The sequence below is a fragment of the Lynx rufus genome, unplaced genomic scaffold, assembly GCF_022079265.1.
Source record: "Lynx rufus isolate CCGP_SWC_20201006 ecotype Redwood Valley unplaced genomic scaffold, mLynRuf1.p SCAF_8, whole genome shotgun sequence".
Classification (NCBI taxonomy): domain Eukaryota; kingdom Metazoa; phylum Chordata; class Mammalia; order Carnivora; family Felidae; genus Lynx; species Lynx rufus.
The window spans coordinates 86,924,613-86,947,058 of NW_025814896.1; the positions used below are offsets into that span (position 1 = coordinate 86,924,613).

The 22,446-nt window shown below is 39.7% G+C and overlaps 1 protein-coding gene across 4 annotated transcripts in view; it reads right to left on the minus strand.

Annotated features, from left to right (window-relative positions):
- The window catches only part of AAK1 (AP2 associated kinase 1), a 165,304-nt gene that overhangs the window by 67,632 nt on the left and 75,226 nt on the right, over positions 1-22,446 (minus strand). For all 4 annotated transcript variants that reach the window (XM_047069632.1, XM_047069630.1, XM_047069631.1 and 1 more), the window contains exons 3-5: positions 20,530-20,648; positions 5,339-5,447; positions 3,442-3,584 (exon numbers count right to left, since the gene is read on the minus strand). In XM_047069632.1, coding sequence (XP_046925588.1) covers positions 3,442-3,584; positions 5,339-5,447; positions 20,530-20,648 — 371 coding nt within the window. The remainder of the gene's footprint in view (positions 1-3,441; positions 3,585-5,338; positions 5,448-20,529; positions 20,649-22,446) is intronic.

Here is a 22,446-nt window from a genome sequence, read left to right on the forward strand (position 1 = left end):
ACCTCCAATAACGAACAGAACTTTGGTAATGGTTATTTTTATAACATAAGCTGCTTCAGGATAGGGACCGCTTTCAGTTTATTTCCCACACATAATTTGAAAGAAAGACCACACACGTGGCAGGCAGGGCAAGAGGGGCTTTTCCTCTGTTCTGCGTGTGAACAAGCAGACCCAGGGTGGCACTGACTCCACAAGGGGATCTGCAGCTGGCCTGGCCTGTGCTCTTTTCCATGTCGTACTGATTTTTGTTCAAGATGGTGCCTCCTCACCAAATGTAAATCTGCTTAGAGAAGCAACTACAGATCAGCAACCAGCACCTCCTCTGGCCAACAGGAGAATTAAGAACTTCTAGGCTCTGGCTACCGCTAGGACTGTAGTGGCTGGACATGGAGCTCAGAGTGTCCGAGACTACGTGATGGCAAACAACAGGTACACAGGGACTTTTTGGTCAGGCCTTAGGAGGCTGGCAGTGCGGGAGGCAAACGGACTGACTGCCCACTGGGCACATATTAGTAGAAATCAATAAAATCTAATTTGCTAACCAAAACAGCTATACGGCACAGAGTATAAGATATGGGGAGTCTGGGAAACCTTCAGTCAAAACAACCAGGAGTCAATAACTGCAATTAACAGCCACAGGACTTTTTTGGAACAATCACAATCAAGGCCTGCTCCCAGGGCCCCTATTTACATTCCCTATTTCCAAGGTAGAGGAGAAATGGAAACAAAGTCTCCTGAATCACTCCCGGCAACCCAGCAGCAGGCCTGACGGTCTTCCCGATGCATTAAAACATAACTACAGAGCCCCAGAGCGTGTTGCCAAGTGCTGTGCTGACTTTCAGGAGCACCGAGGAGGGTCAAAGGGTACAGGGCTACGGATGAGCTGGGAACCAGCGTGGCAGCCTCTCCTCCAATTCCACTTTGCTCCACGTTCTTCTGCTAAAATATCTCATGGACCATTCAGGGCAGCGAAGAGAGAGTCCGGGGCTCCTACTCCCATCCTACTTCCTGTCCCCAGGTGGACCCTGAGCTCTGTACTTCAGGCTCCTATCACTGGACGACACTTAACCAACCGCCTCACAGCAGCATTGAGATGCTGGGAATGTGCAAATTAGGTAGGTGTTATTTACAGGTATGAAAAGATTCATCATTGAGGCCTCATTTAATCCAGTTAAAATAAAGGAAGATTCTGTTCGAGAACACGGGATCAGCACTCTCTACAAGGATGCTCAGTGGCCCTCTCTGCCTCCTTCCTTTGCCCTCACCTTCATGCCCTGGCAGGCACTTGCTGTGTCACAGGTGTGCCTGGAGACGGACACGCATGCTCTAAGGCCTCCTTGTCCCCTTCTCTAGGTAGCCCTCAGCATCTGCTCTCTGCCTGACATGTCCTTCGTCCTCTTTGTGACCACTTAAATCCCACAAGCCTGTAAAATCCCACTTTTCCAGAAGATCCCAACTTGCGTTACCTGGTCCCGCGACCCGATCGTACGTTAAGCAGCTTGATAACTCTGCTTGTTCATCACTTTGTTCTACAAAGTTCTGTATTTCACCTGTGTCTGTTTCAAATCTAAACATTTCATTTGTTTCATTTATATCCTGTCACCAATACCAAAGCATCTGGGAAGTAGGAACCGTATTATACCGTGTTACTGTACCCCGTTCCACAGAATTATGTACTTGTACTCTGCTAGGCTCATAATACTCGCTGAAATGTATTCTCCCTTTCCTACTAGAAAAAGGGCTGACTGTGGGTAGAGGGACACTGGAGGAGGCTATCTAAGGCTTTTGAAGTTATGTACCTATCTTCCCTTAAGCTCACTGCTTTACTACAGAAACGCCAGGATGTAAGTACCACGTTACACTAACCGGGATGGCTAAAATAAAAAAGGACGGTAAGGGTTGGTGAGGATGTGGAGAAAACAGCACCCTCATGTGTTGCTGGTGGCAGAGAAACAGCACAGCCACTCTACAAAACAGTTTGGCAGTTCCCCAGAGAGTTAACCGTAGTTACCACACGACCCAACAATTCCACCTCTAGGTAGATGCTCGAGAGAACGGACCTGTGCCCACTTGAAACAGGTACACAGGTGTTCACAGTCTCGTTCGGAATATCCAAGGTCAAAACAACTCAAATGTCCATCAGTGACCAGATAAACAAAATGTAGTCTATCTACACTGTGAATATCATGCCATGAGAAGAAATGAAGTGGTGCTACACGCTGCAACACTGATAAGCCTTGACAACATCATTACGTTAGGTGAAAGACGTCAGACACGAGAGGCCTCTTACTGAATGAAGCCGTTTATATGAAATGCACAGAACAGGCAACAGAAAGCAGATTAGTGTTTGCCCGGGGCCGAGGTGAGGTGGGAGTGAAGAGTGACTGCTGATGGATACACACGGTTTCCTTTGGGGAGACGAAATGTTCTGGAATCAGATAGTGTGATGGTTACACAGCCTGGTAAATACAGTAAAAGCCACTGAACTGTATGCTTTCAAAGGGTGAGTTTTATGGTATAGGAATTATATCTCCATTTTTTAAAAAAAGCTAAAAAGAAAAAAAAATCCCTCAAAACAGAAATGCTGGCATGCCCCTTGTGTTCCTCAAACTTTAAAACACACAAAACCCACCCAGGGCGATTATTAAGCTATGAATTCCTGGGCTTCCCTGACACCACCATAAAAATTATAGCCCAACAGATTCAGTGCAGAATCCAGTAGCCTGCATTTAACAAGTACACCAGGGGCTGCTGATATAAGTTATTAGCCATGAAGCATGTTTCTCAAAACACAGGGATAATGAAAAGAAATTGTAATTTAGAATCAGAAGAGCTAGCTTCACATTCTGGTGCTGCTCCTTCCCGGTTGTATGACCTCAGTCAAGTCATGTGACCTGAGTTTCCTTGATTATACAATGTAAAGAGTGCGCATAAAGCGTCTAGTAGGGTACATGGCACATGTCAGTGAATCCTAACCGGGTGCCAATGCCATTCAACAAACGCTGTCAAATGACTAGAATAGGAAAGGCCGGCTACAAGGAGATGGTAATTAGTAGAACAAAATTTTTAAATAATCACTTAATGGATTTTGCAAAATACAAGAGACTTTAAAAACCAAGCATCACTGTTCACAAACCATTTAAATGAGCATATTATTTTCTATAACCCTGGAAAAGTAAAACTGGGACTCTATCAGGAAAAACAAGAACAGCATGTATTCAGGCAGATGATTATAAAGAATTTCTAAAGGCTACCTAAGTAATAAAAGTGATACCTGTTTTATACTTTCTTTAATTTCTATTTTCTCTCCCCAGGCAGAATGTAAGACATGTAAGGTTTCCATGCCTGAAGCTTCTCTCACATGCCCAAAGCATCTCCCCCATCCCCAGGGCAGATGGAAAATACCCTGAACACACTTCATGAAACAGTGCGGCCTGTTACCTTCAGGTCACGGTGGATAATAGGAGTTTTGCACTGGTGCAGGCGGGCAACAGCTTCACAGGTGTCACAAAATATCTGGAGCACTTCATTCTCTGTAAAACCTGTCTGCAGGCGCTGATTCATCAAGTTGACCACCTGGCCTCCTGGAGGGGACACAGAGCAAGGGAGAGGTTAGAAACACTCAGACTCACGACTTACCCAAGACAATGAACGGCTGTCCACAGAGAAGCAACCTGGCCCAAGGTATCAGAGCTGATTGCTGGCTGAGGCACCCAAGTGTCTTGGTTCCCGGGCCCATATTTGTCTTCTTGCGATCCAGTGCCTCTTCTAACACATCAAAAACAGTCTATTTTATAAAGCACTCCAGACGTGAGCTGCCTTCATTACATCTTCAAGATTAGTAGAAGCGACAATATGGTCCTGCTATAACCACTTGGGTCTACTGTCCCCATTTGTATGAGATGAGGCCCCAAGGTTCAACCTGTCATATCTTTTAGTAGGAATCAGACTACATAATAGACTCCAAGAGCAAGAAGAAGACAGCTTTTTATTTATTTTTTTTATTTAAAAAAAAAAATTTTTTTAACGTTTATTTATTTTTGAGACAGAGACAGAGCATGAGCGGGGGAAGGTCAGAGAGAGAGGGAGACACAGAATCTGAAGCAGGCTCCAGGCTCTGAGCTGTCAGCACAGAGCTCGACGCGGGGCTCGAACTCACGGACCGCGAGATCATGACCTGAGCCAAAATCGGACGCTTAACCGACTGAGCCACCCAGGCGCCCCAGAAGACAGCTTTTTAGCCTGTGCTTTAGGAATGGCGTGGTATCTCTGGCTTCACTAACTACTTGCTGCCAAGAATGTAGAAATGCTACCCCAACATTTATTCTCCAGGACAGTAAGATTGATGACCTCACTTACAAAATTATCCAGATCCCTGGATGCTCCTACTGCCACGTCTCTAAATATTTTAACACCCAAAAGGGAATGGACAGGATGAAACAAACTGTCAAGTTCAAATTTGGTAGTATTTTATAAAATCAGCTTAAGAGTTCTTACAGGACAGGCTAAAATTATTGATTAACATCACATTTTGCGGGTTAACAACATATTTAACTTACGGTCAGTATCTTTAAAGGCAAGGAAAATGTCAGTGGAAGTAAGGATGATTATAAAACAGGGCACCAAACAGGAGACAGTGACCCAAGCCTATAAGTGGCAGCTGCTTAAGCCAAAAAAAAGTCAAACCTCCAGGCTGGCTGTTTGAAACGCAGTCAAATCTGAATCAATTCATGCTACAGTCTGGATTTCCGGAGATAAATGTGGCTTGAAACTCCAAGCTTTCAACTACTTAACTCTACTGGTAACAGCAGCATCGTTTGAATGGAGCCTTACTGGCAATTACAGCTTGCAAGCAAGGAGAGGAAAGGTCATTTCCATTAGACGAAAAGGATTATGTCCCACCCACCCCCTCCCCAACACAAGGTGGTGTGGGTGGAGAAGAGAACACAGGAGGGAGGGAGTTGAGAGGCTGAATCGTTTCTTCAGTCCATCTGGAGTTGGGTCTTTATTATGTGCCTTCATCACTTGTTTTAAAGCATCACAAATAACACATTCATTCTCCCCCTCATCCTTTCTCATTCATACACAAGCACCAAACCTTCCTAAATCTAACAAAAAGGGAGTTTTGTATTATCCACCATTTCAAATTGTTTGCCACCATAAGAATAACCACGACGTGACAGCATGCTCTGCATCTTTTAGCCTCATAGTTTCTACATCTTTAAAACCACAACAACATACATTAGGGCACAGTGCACATTAACTGAAATGACCCCCATGCCCTTGACAATCAAAGTTCCAGAGCAATGTGAGCTTAAGGTATGGGTCATATACTCACCCCTACAGAAGTCCATCAGAATGAGCACTTCCCATACATCACCACTGCTCACGTTGTTGATACTGGAGTCAATGTAGCCCACAATGTTCTTGTGCCCCGACAGGTCTCTCTGTAAAGAAGAGTAGAGAAATACAGTATTAGTTACAGATACCAATACAGACAAAATGAGCCAGTCAGTTCCATTAGCACAGATAATTTAAATACAAATTTAAATACTGAGCCTGGGTGGCTCAGTCGGTTAAGCATCCGACTTCAGCTCAGGTCATGATCTCACAGTCCGTGAGTTCGAGCCCTGCGTCAGGCTCTGTGCTGACGGCTCAGAGCCTGGAGCCTGCTTCAGATTCTGTGTCTCCCTCTCTCTCTGCCCCTCCCCTGCTCATGCTCTGTCTCTCTGTGTCTTAAAAATAAATAAAAACATTAAAAAAAAAATTCGGGAAGAGGGGAGTGGAAAAAGAAGTGGTTCTATGAGTCACCATACAAACATGGCAGTTTAGACCATAAAAACGGTAACTACCACCACACTAACCAGAGATTTGGCTGCTTAGAGTGATAAATAAAGTCTCTTTTAATTTGAAATTATATACCAAGACAAGAAGAAATCTCATAGTATCAAATGAATATACCTGAACTCTGAGCGTCAAAGTTAAAACTCATTAGAACTTTCCACTGAGTGAAGGAGTAAGAATGACTGTTGCCTCAGAAAGGTAGACAAAAACAGAAATGTGACACTGGAACTAACAGTGGAAAGTCACTGGAGCCCTATGAGAGAACAGTTTCAGAGAAGGGATGGGATGGGGGTGGTGGGGAGAGCAGAAAAGGACTTGCAAAGAGTTGAGCACATAGAGCTGGTGACTACAAATCAGTCCTCTAGAACATCTCGTGCTTTAGAGAGGAACAGCATGGAGAAAAGGAATTCTTAGGATGGGAAAGAAGTGAGCCTGGGAGAGTGGAAGCAGCCAGGAGCAGAAACCTTTAGCATATAGGAGAGGACAAAGGATAACTGCTGGAACCAAGTCCTGCAGGAAGAAGGGGCAGGGACTGAGAGCACTGTTAAAGGGACTGGTCTTAGAAAGAAGAGCAGGAAGGAAACAAAGATGGATATGCATACTGGTTTACAGCTGGAGAAAAGGGAATTTCATTGAGTTCCGATCTATTGTTCTGTTTTTGGTAGAGAGCGAGACCACGTTTGCAGTGTAAGGGAATGAGAAAGAAGCTTGATGAGAGAAATAAAAGGCTTCGAGCAACGACTCTGGATAACAGACAAGGGAGATGATGAAGCAGAAAAGCGGCCTCTCTTCTTCAAGTTCCTCCACAACAGAAAATGACTTCAGGGTTCATGTCACAAGGCCTGTTCTTCCCGCTGCTTTTCAGTCTCATCACCAACTCTTCAAAAACTTGATTTCGTTTACACAGTCTGGGAAGTAGGAAGAACTGGAGAGAAGTTTTTGAAGCCAAAATAGAGCAGAAGATCATGTTCTCCAAATGTTCACAAAAGGAATGAAAAACTAATGTTTCCACATTAGTAATTCATCTACATTTAACTGTTTGAAAAAGAATCAGCAGTGTTACCTCTGATTTGTCTCACCCCAAGAGGAATAATAAAAAATCAGGAAGGAAAAAAAGCATTTGGTAGAGCCAAGAGGAGGTCAAGAGCTATTAGAAGACCCAAACTGGATAATTAACATCTGCAGATGGCATCCTAGAACAGTTGCCAAGCTGTCTGCTGATCAGTTCAAGCCCAAATTCCTGTTCATTTGTCTTCTGCAGAGTTCCTGAGATATGTCCAAGCAGAAAAGATCTCCTCTTTGGAGAGAGACGATGGAACTCACTTTTAACGACTTGATGACACAGCAGCATCTCAGATTTTACAGTAAAACCTCACTAGTCTGTAACTGATGGAGAAGATCAATTTGAATGGATGTGAAATGCAGAAAAGGTCAGAAGAAAAATCTTACCGCAAAGTGAGACTGACTCACACAGGGGGTACACTGCTCAGTTCTCCATATTAATAGGCCAGAGGAGGTCCAAGATTCCCCGACTTTCATTACAAGCCCGGTCCTAGGCTCAGAGAACAGAAATGGACATAGAGGTATGGGATGGAACCCACATGGTATTGGAGCTCAAGGCCTCAGGAAAAGACAGGATATAGGGAAGATGCCTTGATGCCCTTGGCTACAATTATTATTTGTGGTATTGAGATAAAAGTCTATATGATGAACCTAAGTCAAAACCTGATTTTTAGGGGAGTGGGAAATGTTCAGTTAAATTACAGATCGGATCAGTTTATATTTCACAATTTAATCAGTGATAAGTCTAAGGACTTTGAGTTGTTATTTTAAACCTTATTTTTAAACTAACGTTATATAGGGAGTTCCTGGGAGGCTCAGTCAGTAAAGCATCTGACTCTTGATTTGGGCTCAAGTCATGATCTCATGGTTTGCAGAGTTGAGTCCTGCATCAGGCTCTGCGCTGGCAGATTCTCGCTCTTCCTCTCTCTCTGCCCCTCCCTGGCTCACTCATGCTCTTTCTCTCTCAAAATAAATAAATAAAATTCATATATATAATGTATGTATATATACATATATACATATATGTGTAATATATACACACATATACATATATGTGTAATATATACATATATGATATACATACATATATAATACACACATACACACACACACACATACATAAAGAATGGGAAAAGAAATATGTGCAAATCATACACATGATAAGGATCCAGTATCCAGACTATAAAGAAGCCTTAAAGCTCAACAATAAAAAGGCAACACAATGTAAAAACTGGTAAAGGATCTGAATGTAAATTTCTCCAAAGAGCATACACAAATGGCTGATAGGCACATGAAAAGATGCTCAACGCCATTAATCACTTGGAAAACACAAATCAAAACCATAATGAGATATCACTCTACAACCACGAGGATGACTATAATTAAAAACAGAAATAATAAAAAATGTTGGCACGGATGTGGAGACTTGGACCTTCATACATTGCTGATAGAATATAAAATAGTGCAGCTTCTGTGGAAAATGGTTTGGCATTTTCTCAAAGAGTAGAGTTACCACTTGACCCAACAATTTCACTTCTGTGTATATACCCAAGGGAAATGAAATATCATATTCACACAAAAATTTGAACACAAATGTCCTTAGCAGCATTATTCATAATACTAAAAAGCAGAAACAACCCCAATGTCCATTAGGATATACAAAATGTTATATATACATAGAATGGAATATGACGTCGCCAAAATGGGTTAAATATACCCACTTTCAATGACACGTTTTTTAGTTGCATCACCATTTTGGCTGCTCCCATGTAAATGCTTTGCTTTGCCTATATCCTTTTTATAAGCATGGCCCCAGTTAATACTCCAGGTGTCGTTGGACTCCTGCAGAGTAGACGAGTACTATCACCTACTATTAATTTTATTAATGTAGCTAAAAATGGCATTCTTTTTCTTTTGGCAGCCACATTACACTACATATTCATACTGAGTTAACTGACCACTAAAATACTTGAGGCTTTTTCCACTTATGCTGCTTTAAATCTCCACCTTCCCAGAACTATGCTTGTAAAGTTGTTAAAATAAAATAAAAATCCAAGTGTATGACCTTGCCTTGTTATTTCATCTCATTAGAATCACTCCTTTGCTTCAATTGGTAAGGATTGTTTTAGACCCTGATTCTATTGCCCAATGTAGTTGTTATATCTTCCAACTTTGTATTAGGTACATAATTGATAAGTATGTCTTCTATCTCTTTAATCAAGTTCTTTATTAAATGTAAAATAACATAAAGCTAATGGTAAGCTGCAGGGCTTTTTTCTTAGAAAGTTTCTAAGATTAATATCAAATCACTGGTCAGAAATCATTATACACAGTAGCTATTATTCCTGGCATCCAGCCTAGACTCTCCAACTTGCTCACAGATCTCTGGTGAGTGTCCTTACCCAAATGATACGATCCACAGACACTGGACCTAGTGCACAATCCTGAGCTTCCTATCCAGAAACCTTCCCAGAGAAACCATGATGTTGATATGACATGGCCTGCTCTTATCCAACCTGAAGGCTCTTTGGATCCCTGCTTATTTACCCAAGTGACTACAAAATAACTTAAAATTTTATTTTATTTTAAAAATAAAATATATTGGGGCGCCTGGGTGGCTCAGTCGGTTGGGCCTCTGACTTCGGCTCAGGTCATGATCTCATGGTTCGTGGGTTCGAGCCCTGCATCAGGCTCTGTGCCGACAGCTCAGAGCCTGGAGCCTGCTTTAAATTCTGTGTCTCCCTCTCTGACCTTCCCACCCCCCTCATGCTGTCTCTCTCTCTCTCAAAAATAAATAAACATTAAAAAATTATTTTAAATAAGTAATACATTAACATTCAAAAAGAAAGAAATATATAGTAGGAAATTATTTTCTACTCCAATACTCATCCCCTATAAGGAACCCTCCCTTCCTCCCTTTTACCCTCCCTCTCTCTATCTCTCCTTCTCCCTCATCTTTTCAGTGTTTTGTTCAGGCAAATCCAAACAGTATGTATTACGTATGTACACAGACACACACACACACACACACACACACACACACACACACACACACACACCTTTTCTTACACAAAAAATAGCATCAAAGCATCTTTTTTTTTTTTTAACGTTTATTTATTTTTGAGACAGAGAGAGACAGAGCATGAACGGGGGAGGGTCACAGAGAGAGGGAGACACAGAATCTGAAACAGGCTCCAGGCTCTGAGCTGTCAGCACAGAGCCCGACGCGGGGCTCGAACTCACGGACCGCGAGATCATGACCTGAGCCGATGTCGGCCGCTTAACCAAGCCACCCAGGCGCCCCTCAAAGCATCTTTTATACGTTCCAGATTCTTGTCCCCCATCTATCTCGATGTCCCTACTGTACGCATTCTACCTTTCTCCCTTTTAGGAATATGGAAACATTTTCCTGCCTCAAATCTTTTGATATCTCTTTTGTTGAAAGAAGGTCTGCAAACATGACTGGTGGCACCTCAGTGTCCTCACTATCAAGCTCGCTGCGGATGTAACCTGTCTGGGCCAGGAGATGTGAACACAGAACAGCACTTGATCCATCTTGAGCTAGAGATCTTATCCCTTTAAGTCTGAAGATAATTAATCTTTTCCTGCCTTTAGGCAAAGGAACCTGAAGCCCAAAACCCAACTTCCAACTGTTCATCAGAAACCAAAATCCTTTTGGTTTCATCAGGGCACATATCCCAGATGTACCCAAAGACTCATACCACACTCTGGTAAAGGCACATAGCATTTGTCAAAATTAAATGTCTCTAGTGAAACCACTGATCATTCTTGAGTTTGGGTGAGATGTGGGTATATATCCTTACTCTGGGGTAAGTGCAGAGAGGACTCTGCTTCTTTGATCATTAACACATAAGCTTTAGTATGTTATGAAGCACATTATCCCTTCCAGCTCCTTTCACAATCCTGACACCATTTGAGAGAGGAAGGGCTAGGGTATGGCCTTTATTGCACAGAAGTCTGAGCCTAGAGGGTTAAAGACATCATGCGGGGCTTTTGATTAAAAATGGTAGGAAAAAAACTGTAAGTAAGTTGAATACTTGCTTTAATCTCTGCTTCCTTCTAAAGCCTTACTACATGTTGTAATGAATTTGTTTTTTAAAAAGCATAAACTGAAGACTTCCATTTCCGGGAAAATGGAGATGTATTTTCGCCTATTCTTCCTTCTAAGAACAACTAAACACTCTGGACACTAGTATACATTTTAAAAAGCATAACAAAAAGGGTCTGAAATGCGGACAGAAAGCAGACAGACTAGAAACTTTGGAACCCAAGGAATGAGATGATGGTGAGCTCTCTGTGTTATCTTCTTGTCCCATACATCCCAGACTAGAAACTGAAGAAGCCGGCTAACCAAAAACATTAATGGGCGTAGATAAAAAAAGCCCCAGTAAAAGCCTGCTCTCTCTAGCCAAACCCAGGAAGGGGGTAGCCCGGCAAGACAGAAACGTACAGCCACTAACTACTCTACTCCAGCCAAAACCACAGAAAAAACTGCAGCCCCTCCCCACAATGTGCCAGCAAAAGCCAAGTGCAGAGCCTAGACTTCTGTCTTTGCACAAACACACGGTATATGTATAAAACATTAATATATAAAAAACATACATAAGTACATATTACATATAACACATATATCTAATATCTATATTAGATATAACATTGATTAGAATAAATATTTAAAAGTTTTACAAAAAAATGGCTAACAAGTATAGGAAAAGATGCTCAACATCACTAAGCATCATGAAAATACAAATCAAAATCACAAGGAGAGAACATTTCATGCCTATTAGGATGCCATCATTAAACAAACAAAAAATAACAAGTGCTGGCAAGAATGCGGAGATATTAGAATCCTTGTGGCACTGTTGGTGGGAATGTAAATTGGTATAGCCACTATGAAAAAAACAGAAAATTAAACACAGAATTACCATATTACCCAGCAATCCCACTTCTTGGTGTAAATCCAAAAGAATTAAAAACAGGATCTCGAAGAGATATTTGCACACCCACGTTCATTACATTATTCACACTAACCAAGGGGCAGAAGCAGCCTAAATGTCCATCGATGGATAAACGGCTAAAGAAAATGTGGCATATACATATAGTAGAATATGACTCAATCTTAAAAGAGAAAGAAATCTTGTCATTTCTACAATATGGATGAACCTCAAGAATATTACAGTAAGTGAAATAAGCCAGTCATAGAAGGACAAATACTGTATGATTCCACTTACATGAAGTATATAAACAGCTGAACTCATAGAAGCTGAGACTAGAATGGTAGTTGTCAGGAGCTGGGGCGGGAGGAGAAACGGGGAATTGCTATTCAATGGTATAAAGCTTCAGTTATACTAGATAAATAAGTTCTCCAAATCTGCTGCATAACACTGTGCCAACAGTTAATACTATACCCTTAAAAATGGTTAAGTTGCTGGGCACCTGGGGGGCTCAGTCAGGTAAGCGTCCAACTCAGAATTTTGGCTTAGGTCATACAATTTGATAGAGCCCCGCATCAGTGCAGAGCCTGCTTGGGATTCTCTCTCTCCTCTCTCTCTCTGATCCTCCCCCTGCACTCACGCACCCATGCTCGCTCTCTCACGCTCTCAAAATACATAAATATTTTAAGAAACGGTTAAGATGGTAAATTTTAAGTTGTATGGTTTTGACCACAATAAAAAAAATATTTTTAAAAGTTAGAGTAAAATTAAAATAAAATAAAATTTAAATATTGGCTTACAAACAGAAAGATCTTCAAAATTGAAATAATAATTGCTTAGTTGATAATCTATGAAATATATCCAAATGAGTTGAAAATTTATACCCACACAAAATCTGCACACAGATGTTTATGACAGCTTTATTCACAATTGCTAACACTTGGAAGCAACCAAGATGTTCTTCAACAGACCAATGGATGAACTGTGAAATAACCATACAATGGAATATCATTCTGCTCTACAAAGAAATGAGCTATCAAACCATGAAAAGACATGGAAGAACCCAAAATGCGTATTAAGTGAAAGAAGCCAATCTGTTAAGGTTACACACTGAACAATTCCAACTATACGATGTTCTGAAAAAGGCAAAACTAATAGGGCAATAAAATAAAAATCAATGGTTATCGGGTGTTGGGAGATTTGGTGGAATAAACAGGCAGAGCACAGGGGATGTCTGGAGCAGTGAAACTGTCCCATATGATACTATAATGGTAGATACATGCTATACATTTGTCAAACCCCTAATACAATTCCAAACTCAATGTACAATACCAAGAGTAAACCTTAATATAAACTATAGACTCTAGGTGATAATGATATGTCAATGTGTCAACTCCCACCTCAAGTATCTAGGAAAAGAAGAACAAAATAAACCTAGGGCGCCTGGGTGGCTCAGCTGGTTAAGCATCCGACTTTGGCTCAGGTCATGATCTCATGGTTCATGAGCTCAAGCCCAGCGTTTGGCTCTACACTGACACCTCAGAGCCTGGCGCCTGCTTCAGATCTGTGCCTCCCTCTCTCTCTGCCCCACCCTCACTTACATTCTGTCTCTCTCTTTCTCTCTCAAAACGAAATAAACATTAAATAAATAAATAAATAAATAAATAAATAAATAAATAAATAAATCAACCCAGAGCAAAAAGAGAGAAATAATAAATATAAGAATAAAAATCAATGAAGTAAAAAATGAAAAAATAGAGAAATCAGTAAAACAAAGAGATGGTCCTTTGAAAACATCAATTGGCAAATCTCTAGCAATACCAATAAAAAAAGAAATACAAGATATAAGTTATCAATAACAGGAATGAATCAGGGGATATTGCCATAGACGTGGCACACATCAACAGATAATACAAGAATATCACTAACAACTAACTCTACATGCATACATTTGACTTAAATGAAATGGACCAATTCCTCAAAAATACAAGCTATCACAATTTACCCAATATAAAATGGATAATCTGAATAGCCCCATAACTGTTTTTTTTTGTTTTTATTTTTGTTTTTATAATTTATTGTCAAGTTAGCTAACATACAGGGTGCTCTTGGCTTCAGGAGTAGATTCCTATGATTCTTCACTTATATACAACACCCAGTGCTTATCTCAACAACTGCCCTCCTCAGTGCACATCACCCATTTTTCCCCACCCCCCGTAACCCCCAACCCCCATCAACCATCAGTTTATTCTCTGTATTTAAGAGTCGCTTATGGTTTGCCTCCCTCTCTGTATATAACTTATTTTTCCTTCCCTTCCCCTATGGCCCTCTGTTAGGTTTCTCAAATTACACATATGAGTGAAAACATATGATATCTGTCTTTCTCTGACTGGTTTATTTCATTTAGCATAGTACCCTCCAGTTCCATCCATATTGTTGCAAATGGCAAAATTTTATTTTTTTTTCATCGCTGAGTAGTATTCCATTGCATATATATACCGCATCTTCTTTATCCATTCATTAGTTGATGGACATTCGTGAATAGCCTTATAACTATTAAGGAAACTGAATTTGTAACTTAATAACTCCCAAAAAAGAAATCCCCAGGCCCAGATGGTTTCACTGGAGAATTCCAACAAATGCTTAAGGAAGAATAAACACCAATTCTACAAAATCTCTCTTCCACAAAACAGAAGAGAAGGGTACACTTCCTAACTCATGTTATAAATCCAGAATTACCGTAATACCAAAACCAGAAAAAGCTGAATAAAACCAAATATCTGTATGCCATTATCCCTCATGATTATAGATGTAAAAATCCTAACCAAAATATTCACAAATAGAATTCAAAAACATAATAAAAATAATTATAGGCCATGACCAAGCGGGGATTATTGCAGGGATGTAAGGCTGATTCAATATTTGAAAATCATTCAATACAATGCCCTATATTAAAGCTAAATAAGAAAAATCATGAGCATATCAATCAATGCAGAAAAAATATTTAACAAATTTCAACTCCCATTCATGGTAAAAAAAAAAAAAAAAAAAAAAAAACCTCTTAGAAAAATAGGAATAGAGGGAAACTTCCTCAAATTTATTTTTTTTAATGTATTTTTAAAAACTACAGGGGCACTTGAGTGGCTCAGTTGGTTGAGGTCATGATTTCAGGTCAGGCCATGATCTTATGGTTCATGGGTTTGATCCTTGCATCAGGCTCTGCGCTGACAGCTTGGAGCCTGCTTGGGATGCTCTCTCTGTCCCTCTCTCTCTGCCCTTCACCCAGGCGCTCTTTCTCTCTCTCTCTCTCTCTCTCTCTCTCTCTCTCTCCCTTAAAATAAATAAATATTAAAGAAAAAATCTTAGGCATGCCTGAATGGCTCAGTTGGTTAAGTGTCCGACTCTTAGTTTCAGCTCAGGTCATGATCTTGCAGTTTTGTGAGTTCAAGTCCCCCATCAGGCTCTGTGCTGGCAGTATGGAGCCTGCTTGGGATTCTCCCTCTCTCTCTCTGCCTCTCCCCCACTCATGCTGTCTCTAACTCTCTCAAAATAAATAAACTTTAAAAATAAAAAAAAATAAAGAAAAAATTTTAAAAACTACAGCTAACCATATGCTTAATGGTGAAAGTCTTCTTTCCTCCTAAGACTTGGGAAGAAGACAAGGATGTCCACTCACCATTGTTACTCAGCATAGTACTGCAAATTCTAGCCAATGCAATTAAGGCTAGAAAAGGAAATTAAAAGGATGCAGATTAGAAAGGAAGAAATAAAACTGCCTCTCTTTGCAGATGACACAATGGTCTATATAGAAAATCCTAAGTAATCTAGAAAAAAATTCAAGAAGTAGTAAACAAGTTCAGCAAGGTTAAAGGATATAAGATAAATACAGAATAATCAATTGGTTTTCTACATACTAGTAATAAACACAGGGACACCAAAATGAAAAATCCAATACCATTTATAATCATTCAAAACAAAACAAAGAAAACCTATGTATAAATCTAAGAACATGTACAAATCCTACATAACACTGATGAAAAAAAAAAAATTCAAAGATGCAAATAAGTGGAGAGATGCACCATGTTCATTTATTGGAAAACTACACAGAAAAGATGTCTATTCTCCCCAAGTTCATAAAAAGGTTTAATGGATTTCCTATCAAAATACTTGCCAGATATTCTGTAGATAAAGATTATTCTAAAATTTATATGAAAAGGCAAAAGAACTAGAATAGGTAAAACAATTTTAGAAAGAAAAAAAAAGAAGTAGGTGGAATCAGTCTGATTTCAAGACTTATTATAAAGCTACAGTAATGAAGGTTGTGTGGTACTGGTGGAGTGACAGACATATAGATTAATGGAACAGCATAAAGAAGGGTCTGGAGATGGACCCTCACAAATACGCCCAACTGAGTTCTGACAAACATATTCAATGGAGGAAAGACAGCCTTTCAACAAAGGGTGCTAGAGCAAGTGGAGACCCATAGGCGAAAAAAATGAACCTCAACCTAAGTCTCATACCTGCCATAAAAATTTATTCAAAATGAATCACAGACTTAAATGTAAAATGTAAAACTATAAAACTTTTAGGAAAAAAACAGGACAAAAATCTTCAGAAGCAAGGGGTAGGCAGAGTTCTTAGAAATGACACCAAAAACATGTTCCACAAAAAGGAGAAATGATAAACTGCACTTCATCAAAATTAAGCATAACAAAACAAAAACAAACACAAAGGTCTTACACATTTTAAAGCCTGATAAATAAAAAATTCAACGGCATGGCTGTAAAGCTGAGGAAATCACCAGAATGTAGAGGGGGAAAAAAAGAAAACAAAGAAATGAAAAATAAAAGGGAGAAAATAAGAAAATTAGAAAATCAATTCAGCAAGAACCAACATCTGAATAACAGCAATTTTAGGCAAAAGGAAGACAGAAAAGGAAATCACCAAATGAGACAAACTAAAATTCCTCACAGTGCAAGGATGGGAGTCTCTGGATTACATGGGAACACCATTTATTAATAAATAAAAAGTGTATACAGCAAGGTATATCATCAAGATATTTCAGAACACTGTAAACAAAAGGGAAATTGATAAATTTCTAGGGAGAAATTTCTAGGGTCACACCTAAAGGGCCAAATATTAGAATGACTCAAGATTTCCTATGTACAACAATGAAAGCTAAACTATGGTACAGTAATGCTTCCAAGAAATATCTAAATGAAATGATTTCTAAGCCAGAATTTTTTTTTTTTTTTTTTTTTTAAATAAGATTTTACATGGGATGCCTGGGGTGGCTCAGTCAGTTGGGCGTCCGACTTCGGCTCAGGTCATGATCTCGCAGTTTGTGGGTTCGAGCCCCGCATCGGGCTCTGTGCTGACAGCTCGGAGCCTAGAGCCTGCTTCCAATTCTGTGTCTCCTTCTCTCTCTGCCCCTCCCCCACTTGTGCTCTGTCTCTCTCTATCAAAAATAAATAAACGTAAAAAATATATATATTTTTTTAAAATAAGATTTCACATGTGTGAGCATAAAATAAAGACACTTCTAGACCTCGAAGGTCTCAAAACTTTACCTACCATGCATAAGGAAGCTACCACAGGATAAGCTCCACCACAATGAGGAAGTAAAACAAAAAACGAGTCAGGAAATCTAACAAAAAAGTGAGGCAAAGGGAATGACTAAGAAATTCCAAGATAAGACTGTAAATCAGGCCTAGAGAGCAACCAATTCAGATTTCATGGAGTTAGAAGACAGATTTCTTCAAGAAGATAAAATGGGCAGAGCACATAAATGCATTTAAAAGTATTAAAAAAAATGATTTCGACAACCTAGAGAGAGTTTGGGGTTAAACTGCTGAAAAGTACACAGAGAAGACAGACAAAAAAAATGAAAAAGATCGTTAATTCCAATGGAAAGAGAGTTATATAGAAAAGGGATAGTAATCCTAGTCCACAAGAAGATTCCGCAAGAATAGTGTTTTCTTACATGTAAAAACTCATACTACTGTAACTAACACACTGCCAAAATTTAACTGCTGTTGTAGCAGAATGGAAAATGAGAATGACTGCAAGGTATTTGGGGAAAAGGGTATACAGGGGATGAAAAAGCTAAATATTTACATTCCATACCATATAATACCTAAAAGGGAGGAAAAAAAAAATCAGGAGCTGGCAATATCAGCATGTTATTCAGAAACATATCAAATAAATCAACAAAAAGGGGTTGCCCCTGGAACCTTGAAATGACAGAGGACGGCCCCTCGGGGAATTGCTTGAAGTTTTTAGTAATAAGCTTAGTTCATCTATTTGAGTATTTAAGTCTTGAAAAAAATATAAACTAAAAACAACTCAAAACAGAATCTTTCACAACTATTATATGGCTGGGCCAGAATTTGAACATACATATTTGTGAGCTCTAAGGGGCCTGTGTCTTCTTAGTTCCTCTATTCCAAAGCCTGCCTAGCACAAAGCCAGCTCTCAAACATGTTTCTGAATGAGTAGGAGAAAGTTAAAGAATAGGATTACTTTCATAACACTAGAAAATGAATGAGAAGGGCACTCTAGGCAGAGGAAATAGCAGAAGCAAAGACAGGAAACGGAGTGTGTGAGACCTTAGCAAGGCAGGGACAAGGGGGAGGAGGGGCAAAGAGAAGCAGCCAGAAAACCTAATGCTGCTGAAGGGAGATGCAGTGAGGCTAGTCATTTGGAGTCGTGAGGTAGGGAAGTGGGCGCTCACTGGTGCCTGTGGACAGATCCATGTGGCCCTGAGTATGTACTTGGGGCCTTGGGTTTTTTTGTTTCGCAATGATGACAGCAACACTTCCATCAGCAAATGGTTTCTTCTCAAATGGTTTCAGCTTTTTGAAATCTAAAATAGTACCAGACTCTGTAAAATCCTGAGGTCTTTTTCACTAGCCCAACTACAGTACAGCTAGTTACTCTTAAGTAGCCCCTGAAAGGTCAACCCCACAAGGGATGGACAGGGCCAAGGAAAGCCTGATGAAATTCCTACAATGGCACCTCCACCCATTTTTTTGGACCTCTTTCTTCTCTTTATAAAACCATTAAACTCCAGGGCATAGAGAAATCATCACCTCTAGGTGAATATATGCATCTGATATTACCATTATTCATACATTCATTTCATCCAAAGCCTACTAAGTACAGTTAACACTTGAACAACATGAGTTCAGACTGTGCAAATCCAGACATGGATTTCTTCCCCTTAAATACAGTACAGTGTGTAAATGTATCGTCCTTATGATTTTCTTAATAACATTTTCTTTTCTCTAGCTTACTTTATTGTAAGAATACAGTATATAATACATATAACATACAAAATATGAGTTAATTGACTGTTTATGTTAAGACTTGCAGTCAACAGCAGGCTATTAGTTGTTAAGTTTCGGGTGATCAAAAGTTAATATGCGGATTTTCAACGGTTCAGGGGTCAGCACCCCCACCCCCATATTGTTCAAGGATCAACTATATTATGTCACACAGTCTGCTGGAATGTAAAGCTCCTGATTTAAAATGAGTTACTTTCTGATGGCAAAATTACTTATAAGATTACACATAGGCAATATAAACAAAATTTTGCTTTGGTGAAAACAAAAGTATTTTGTGGAAGCAAAATGGAATAAAAGACTATTTAAATTTTTTATGTATAATGTCAAACAGAAGTGAAAGTGAGAAACTAACTCCCACATACCCAGTGATCTGCTTCGATCAGTAACCCTTTGCCAGTTTTGTTTCTCTTCTATATCCACTCATTAACTTCAAGACATCATCTTATTTCATCCGTAAATATTTCAGCATATATCTCTAACAGAAATGTACTTTCTTTAAACATCATATGAATATGAATTGTGAAAATGAAGTTTTTAAGATATGAGGTATAATTAACATATAATAAAATGCACAGATCTTAAGGTGTTCCCCTGAGTTCTGACACTTACATGGTTCTGGGTAACCACTACCCAAAACAAGATATAGAACATTTCCATGGCCCAGAAAATTCCTACATGCCCCTTTCTAGTCCATTTCCCACACTCAGATGACCACTTTCTGATCTGTTACCATAGATCACTTTTGCCTGTTCTTGGACTTTTATATATGGGATCATAGAGTATGTGTGAATAAGAGGTTTCTAGTCCAAAAAAGGAGAAAACCATTCCAGGAGGAAAGAACTACATGTATAAAACATAAAAGTGTAGAAGGATACGTTCAAGGAATGCTGAAAAGCTCAAGATGGACGAAGACCAGGTTTGGGAACTGACAGAAGACAAGACTAGCAGATGAGGCTCACTGGAGAGCTGGGGTTTCTGGATTAAACCCCATACTTAATTCTGGGAATGAATTTATGAAAGAAATGTTTCTCAGTGCCCAAACTCCTTCCTCTGACCTAAAAAATTGGTCAGTTCTCTCAATATGCTCCTTTCTCTTCAACCCTCCAGCTAAGGGTGACCAAGATGGGAGAAACATGTTGCACCCCATGACTCTTCATTCTCATCTTGTGTGAGGCTCCTCTGCCATCTCAGGGAAGGGAACAAGACCCACTGCCCCGACACACACACACACACACACACACACACACACACACACACACACACCTTTCTTATCAGAGGGCACATTTTAAACAAGAAGTCCCAAGTCTGAGGGGCAGCCTTACCATTATCTGGATTTCTCTCTTGCACACCTGGAGATCATGCTCATTGTTGACAAACATGCGTTTCAAGGCACATTTCATTCCATTGCTTGTCCTCACCAGAAACACGATAGCAAATCCACCTGTGAAGGAAACACACATACAAGCTCTTTTGAGTGATGTTCAAAAAGTCAAATAACCACAGTGGCTATAGCTTTCTGCTGTCACTGTTAATGGTACTGATGCCATCATCAGCTAGACCTAGGGCTTGCCTGGGCTAGAAGGCACTCTTACATTCAAGGGACTCAAAGATATTACCACGGGATTGGGTGGCAAGAGTCAGAAAAATTGTTCCTGAACGCCTATATCAGGAAGAAGAAAGAACAGTAGTTATCTTCCAAAGTACCTACAAATAAACAGATAAAAGAAAAAAGAACTACATTCCAATCACTGTCCTAGGCACTTTGAGCTCTTATTTAATTCTTACTACAATCCTATGAGGCTGGGTATTATTTTTCCCTTGTAGATGATTATTAGCTAGAGAAAACAGAGGCCCAAAGAGATTAGATTCAACCAAAACTTTAAAAAAAAAAAATTGTAAGTCCAGCACTTAACCAGAGAGGCCTGGAAGTTATTTTAATAATTGTTATAATAATAGTTGTCAATTTCAAGAAGCTTTTTCTTCCTTCCTTCTAATCCCTCCTCAGATCTAACAATCAACCCTGAGGATTCTTCCTGCCTTTCCTACTTCACAGGCTGTTGAGAAGACACAAAATATAGGTATGAAAGGTTCCTCGACACAGCAGACACCAGGAAAGTATAACTCGATTACAGGGCAGATGTTTTAATGTCCACACTAAACTTTCTCTTAAAGACAGTCCAAAATTCATTAAAAAATTTTATGTAACTCTAACAGAAATTCTTAAATGCTCTGGATTGGTTATATTTTAGCGTTTCACAAATTCTTACAACTCCTTACTTCAATCTCATCCCCCAAATGCTGTATGAGGTGCTCAGTACCATTGTTAACAGGGGTTATAGATAGATAAGGTGCAGGAAAGCTGTCAAAGCTGAAGGCTTCATAAGCAGTATAAGCAGTGAAGGCAGTATAAGCAGCAGTTATACTGGGCACTTTGTCCATCTACTTGCTCATACACCATCATAATTTAGCTTGAACTACCCTGTGCAATGACTCTGGGGAGCAAAAAAAAAAAAAAAATTCTTTTGCTAGGCTATTATTTGCATATAGGTGATGACTAATTGGATGAAGGTGAACACAGAGGGAAGTCCCTAGTGTGGGAACTTGAGCTGAGGCTGTGGCATAGTGCTAAGGCTAGCAGCCACATGCAAAATTGATAGAGAGCAAAGTAGTGATTCTAGAGACTTCACGCCCGAGACAGAGACTTCAGCCCTGTTTAATCTCTCTGCAACCTCTGAGGCCCAGTGGCACTTCAGCAACTGTCTGCTGATGTCCATAGCATTGCCTCGTGTCTCTTCACAATGTTTACTCTTTTTCAAGTCTGCTTGGATAGGTTTTTCTGCTCCTTGTAACCAGAGAGCCTTAATCATAGAGCACTGTTGTATGTTTTCATACAATACACACAGAATTCTGTTTAAAAAAATGTTAATGGACTCAAATGTTCCAAGTGTGCATTTTGATAATGATTTAGCAGCCATTGCATGTTTGTGTATCTCCTGCCACACTGTCCTTCTTCAGTATTCAGATAAACACTAAAATTTGCCATGAAGTCTTTTTTCCACTGTCATCTTGAATCTTGTATCTCAGTAACATTTTCCATTTTCTTATAATACTTTAAAGTCTACTTGCACTGTTCAACTGTCAATTTTAATTCTAGAAATTTACTTTAAAAATACGTTTAAGGGCGCCTGGGTGGCTCTGTCGGGTGGGCGACCGACTTTGGCTCAGGTCATGATCTCACC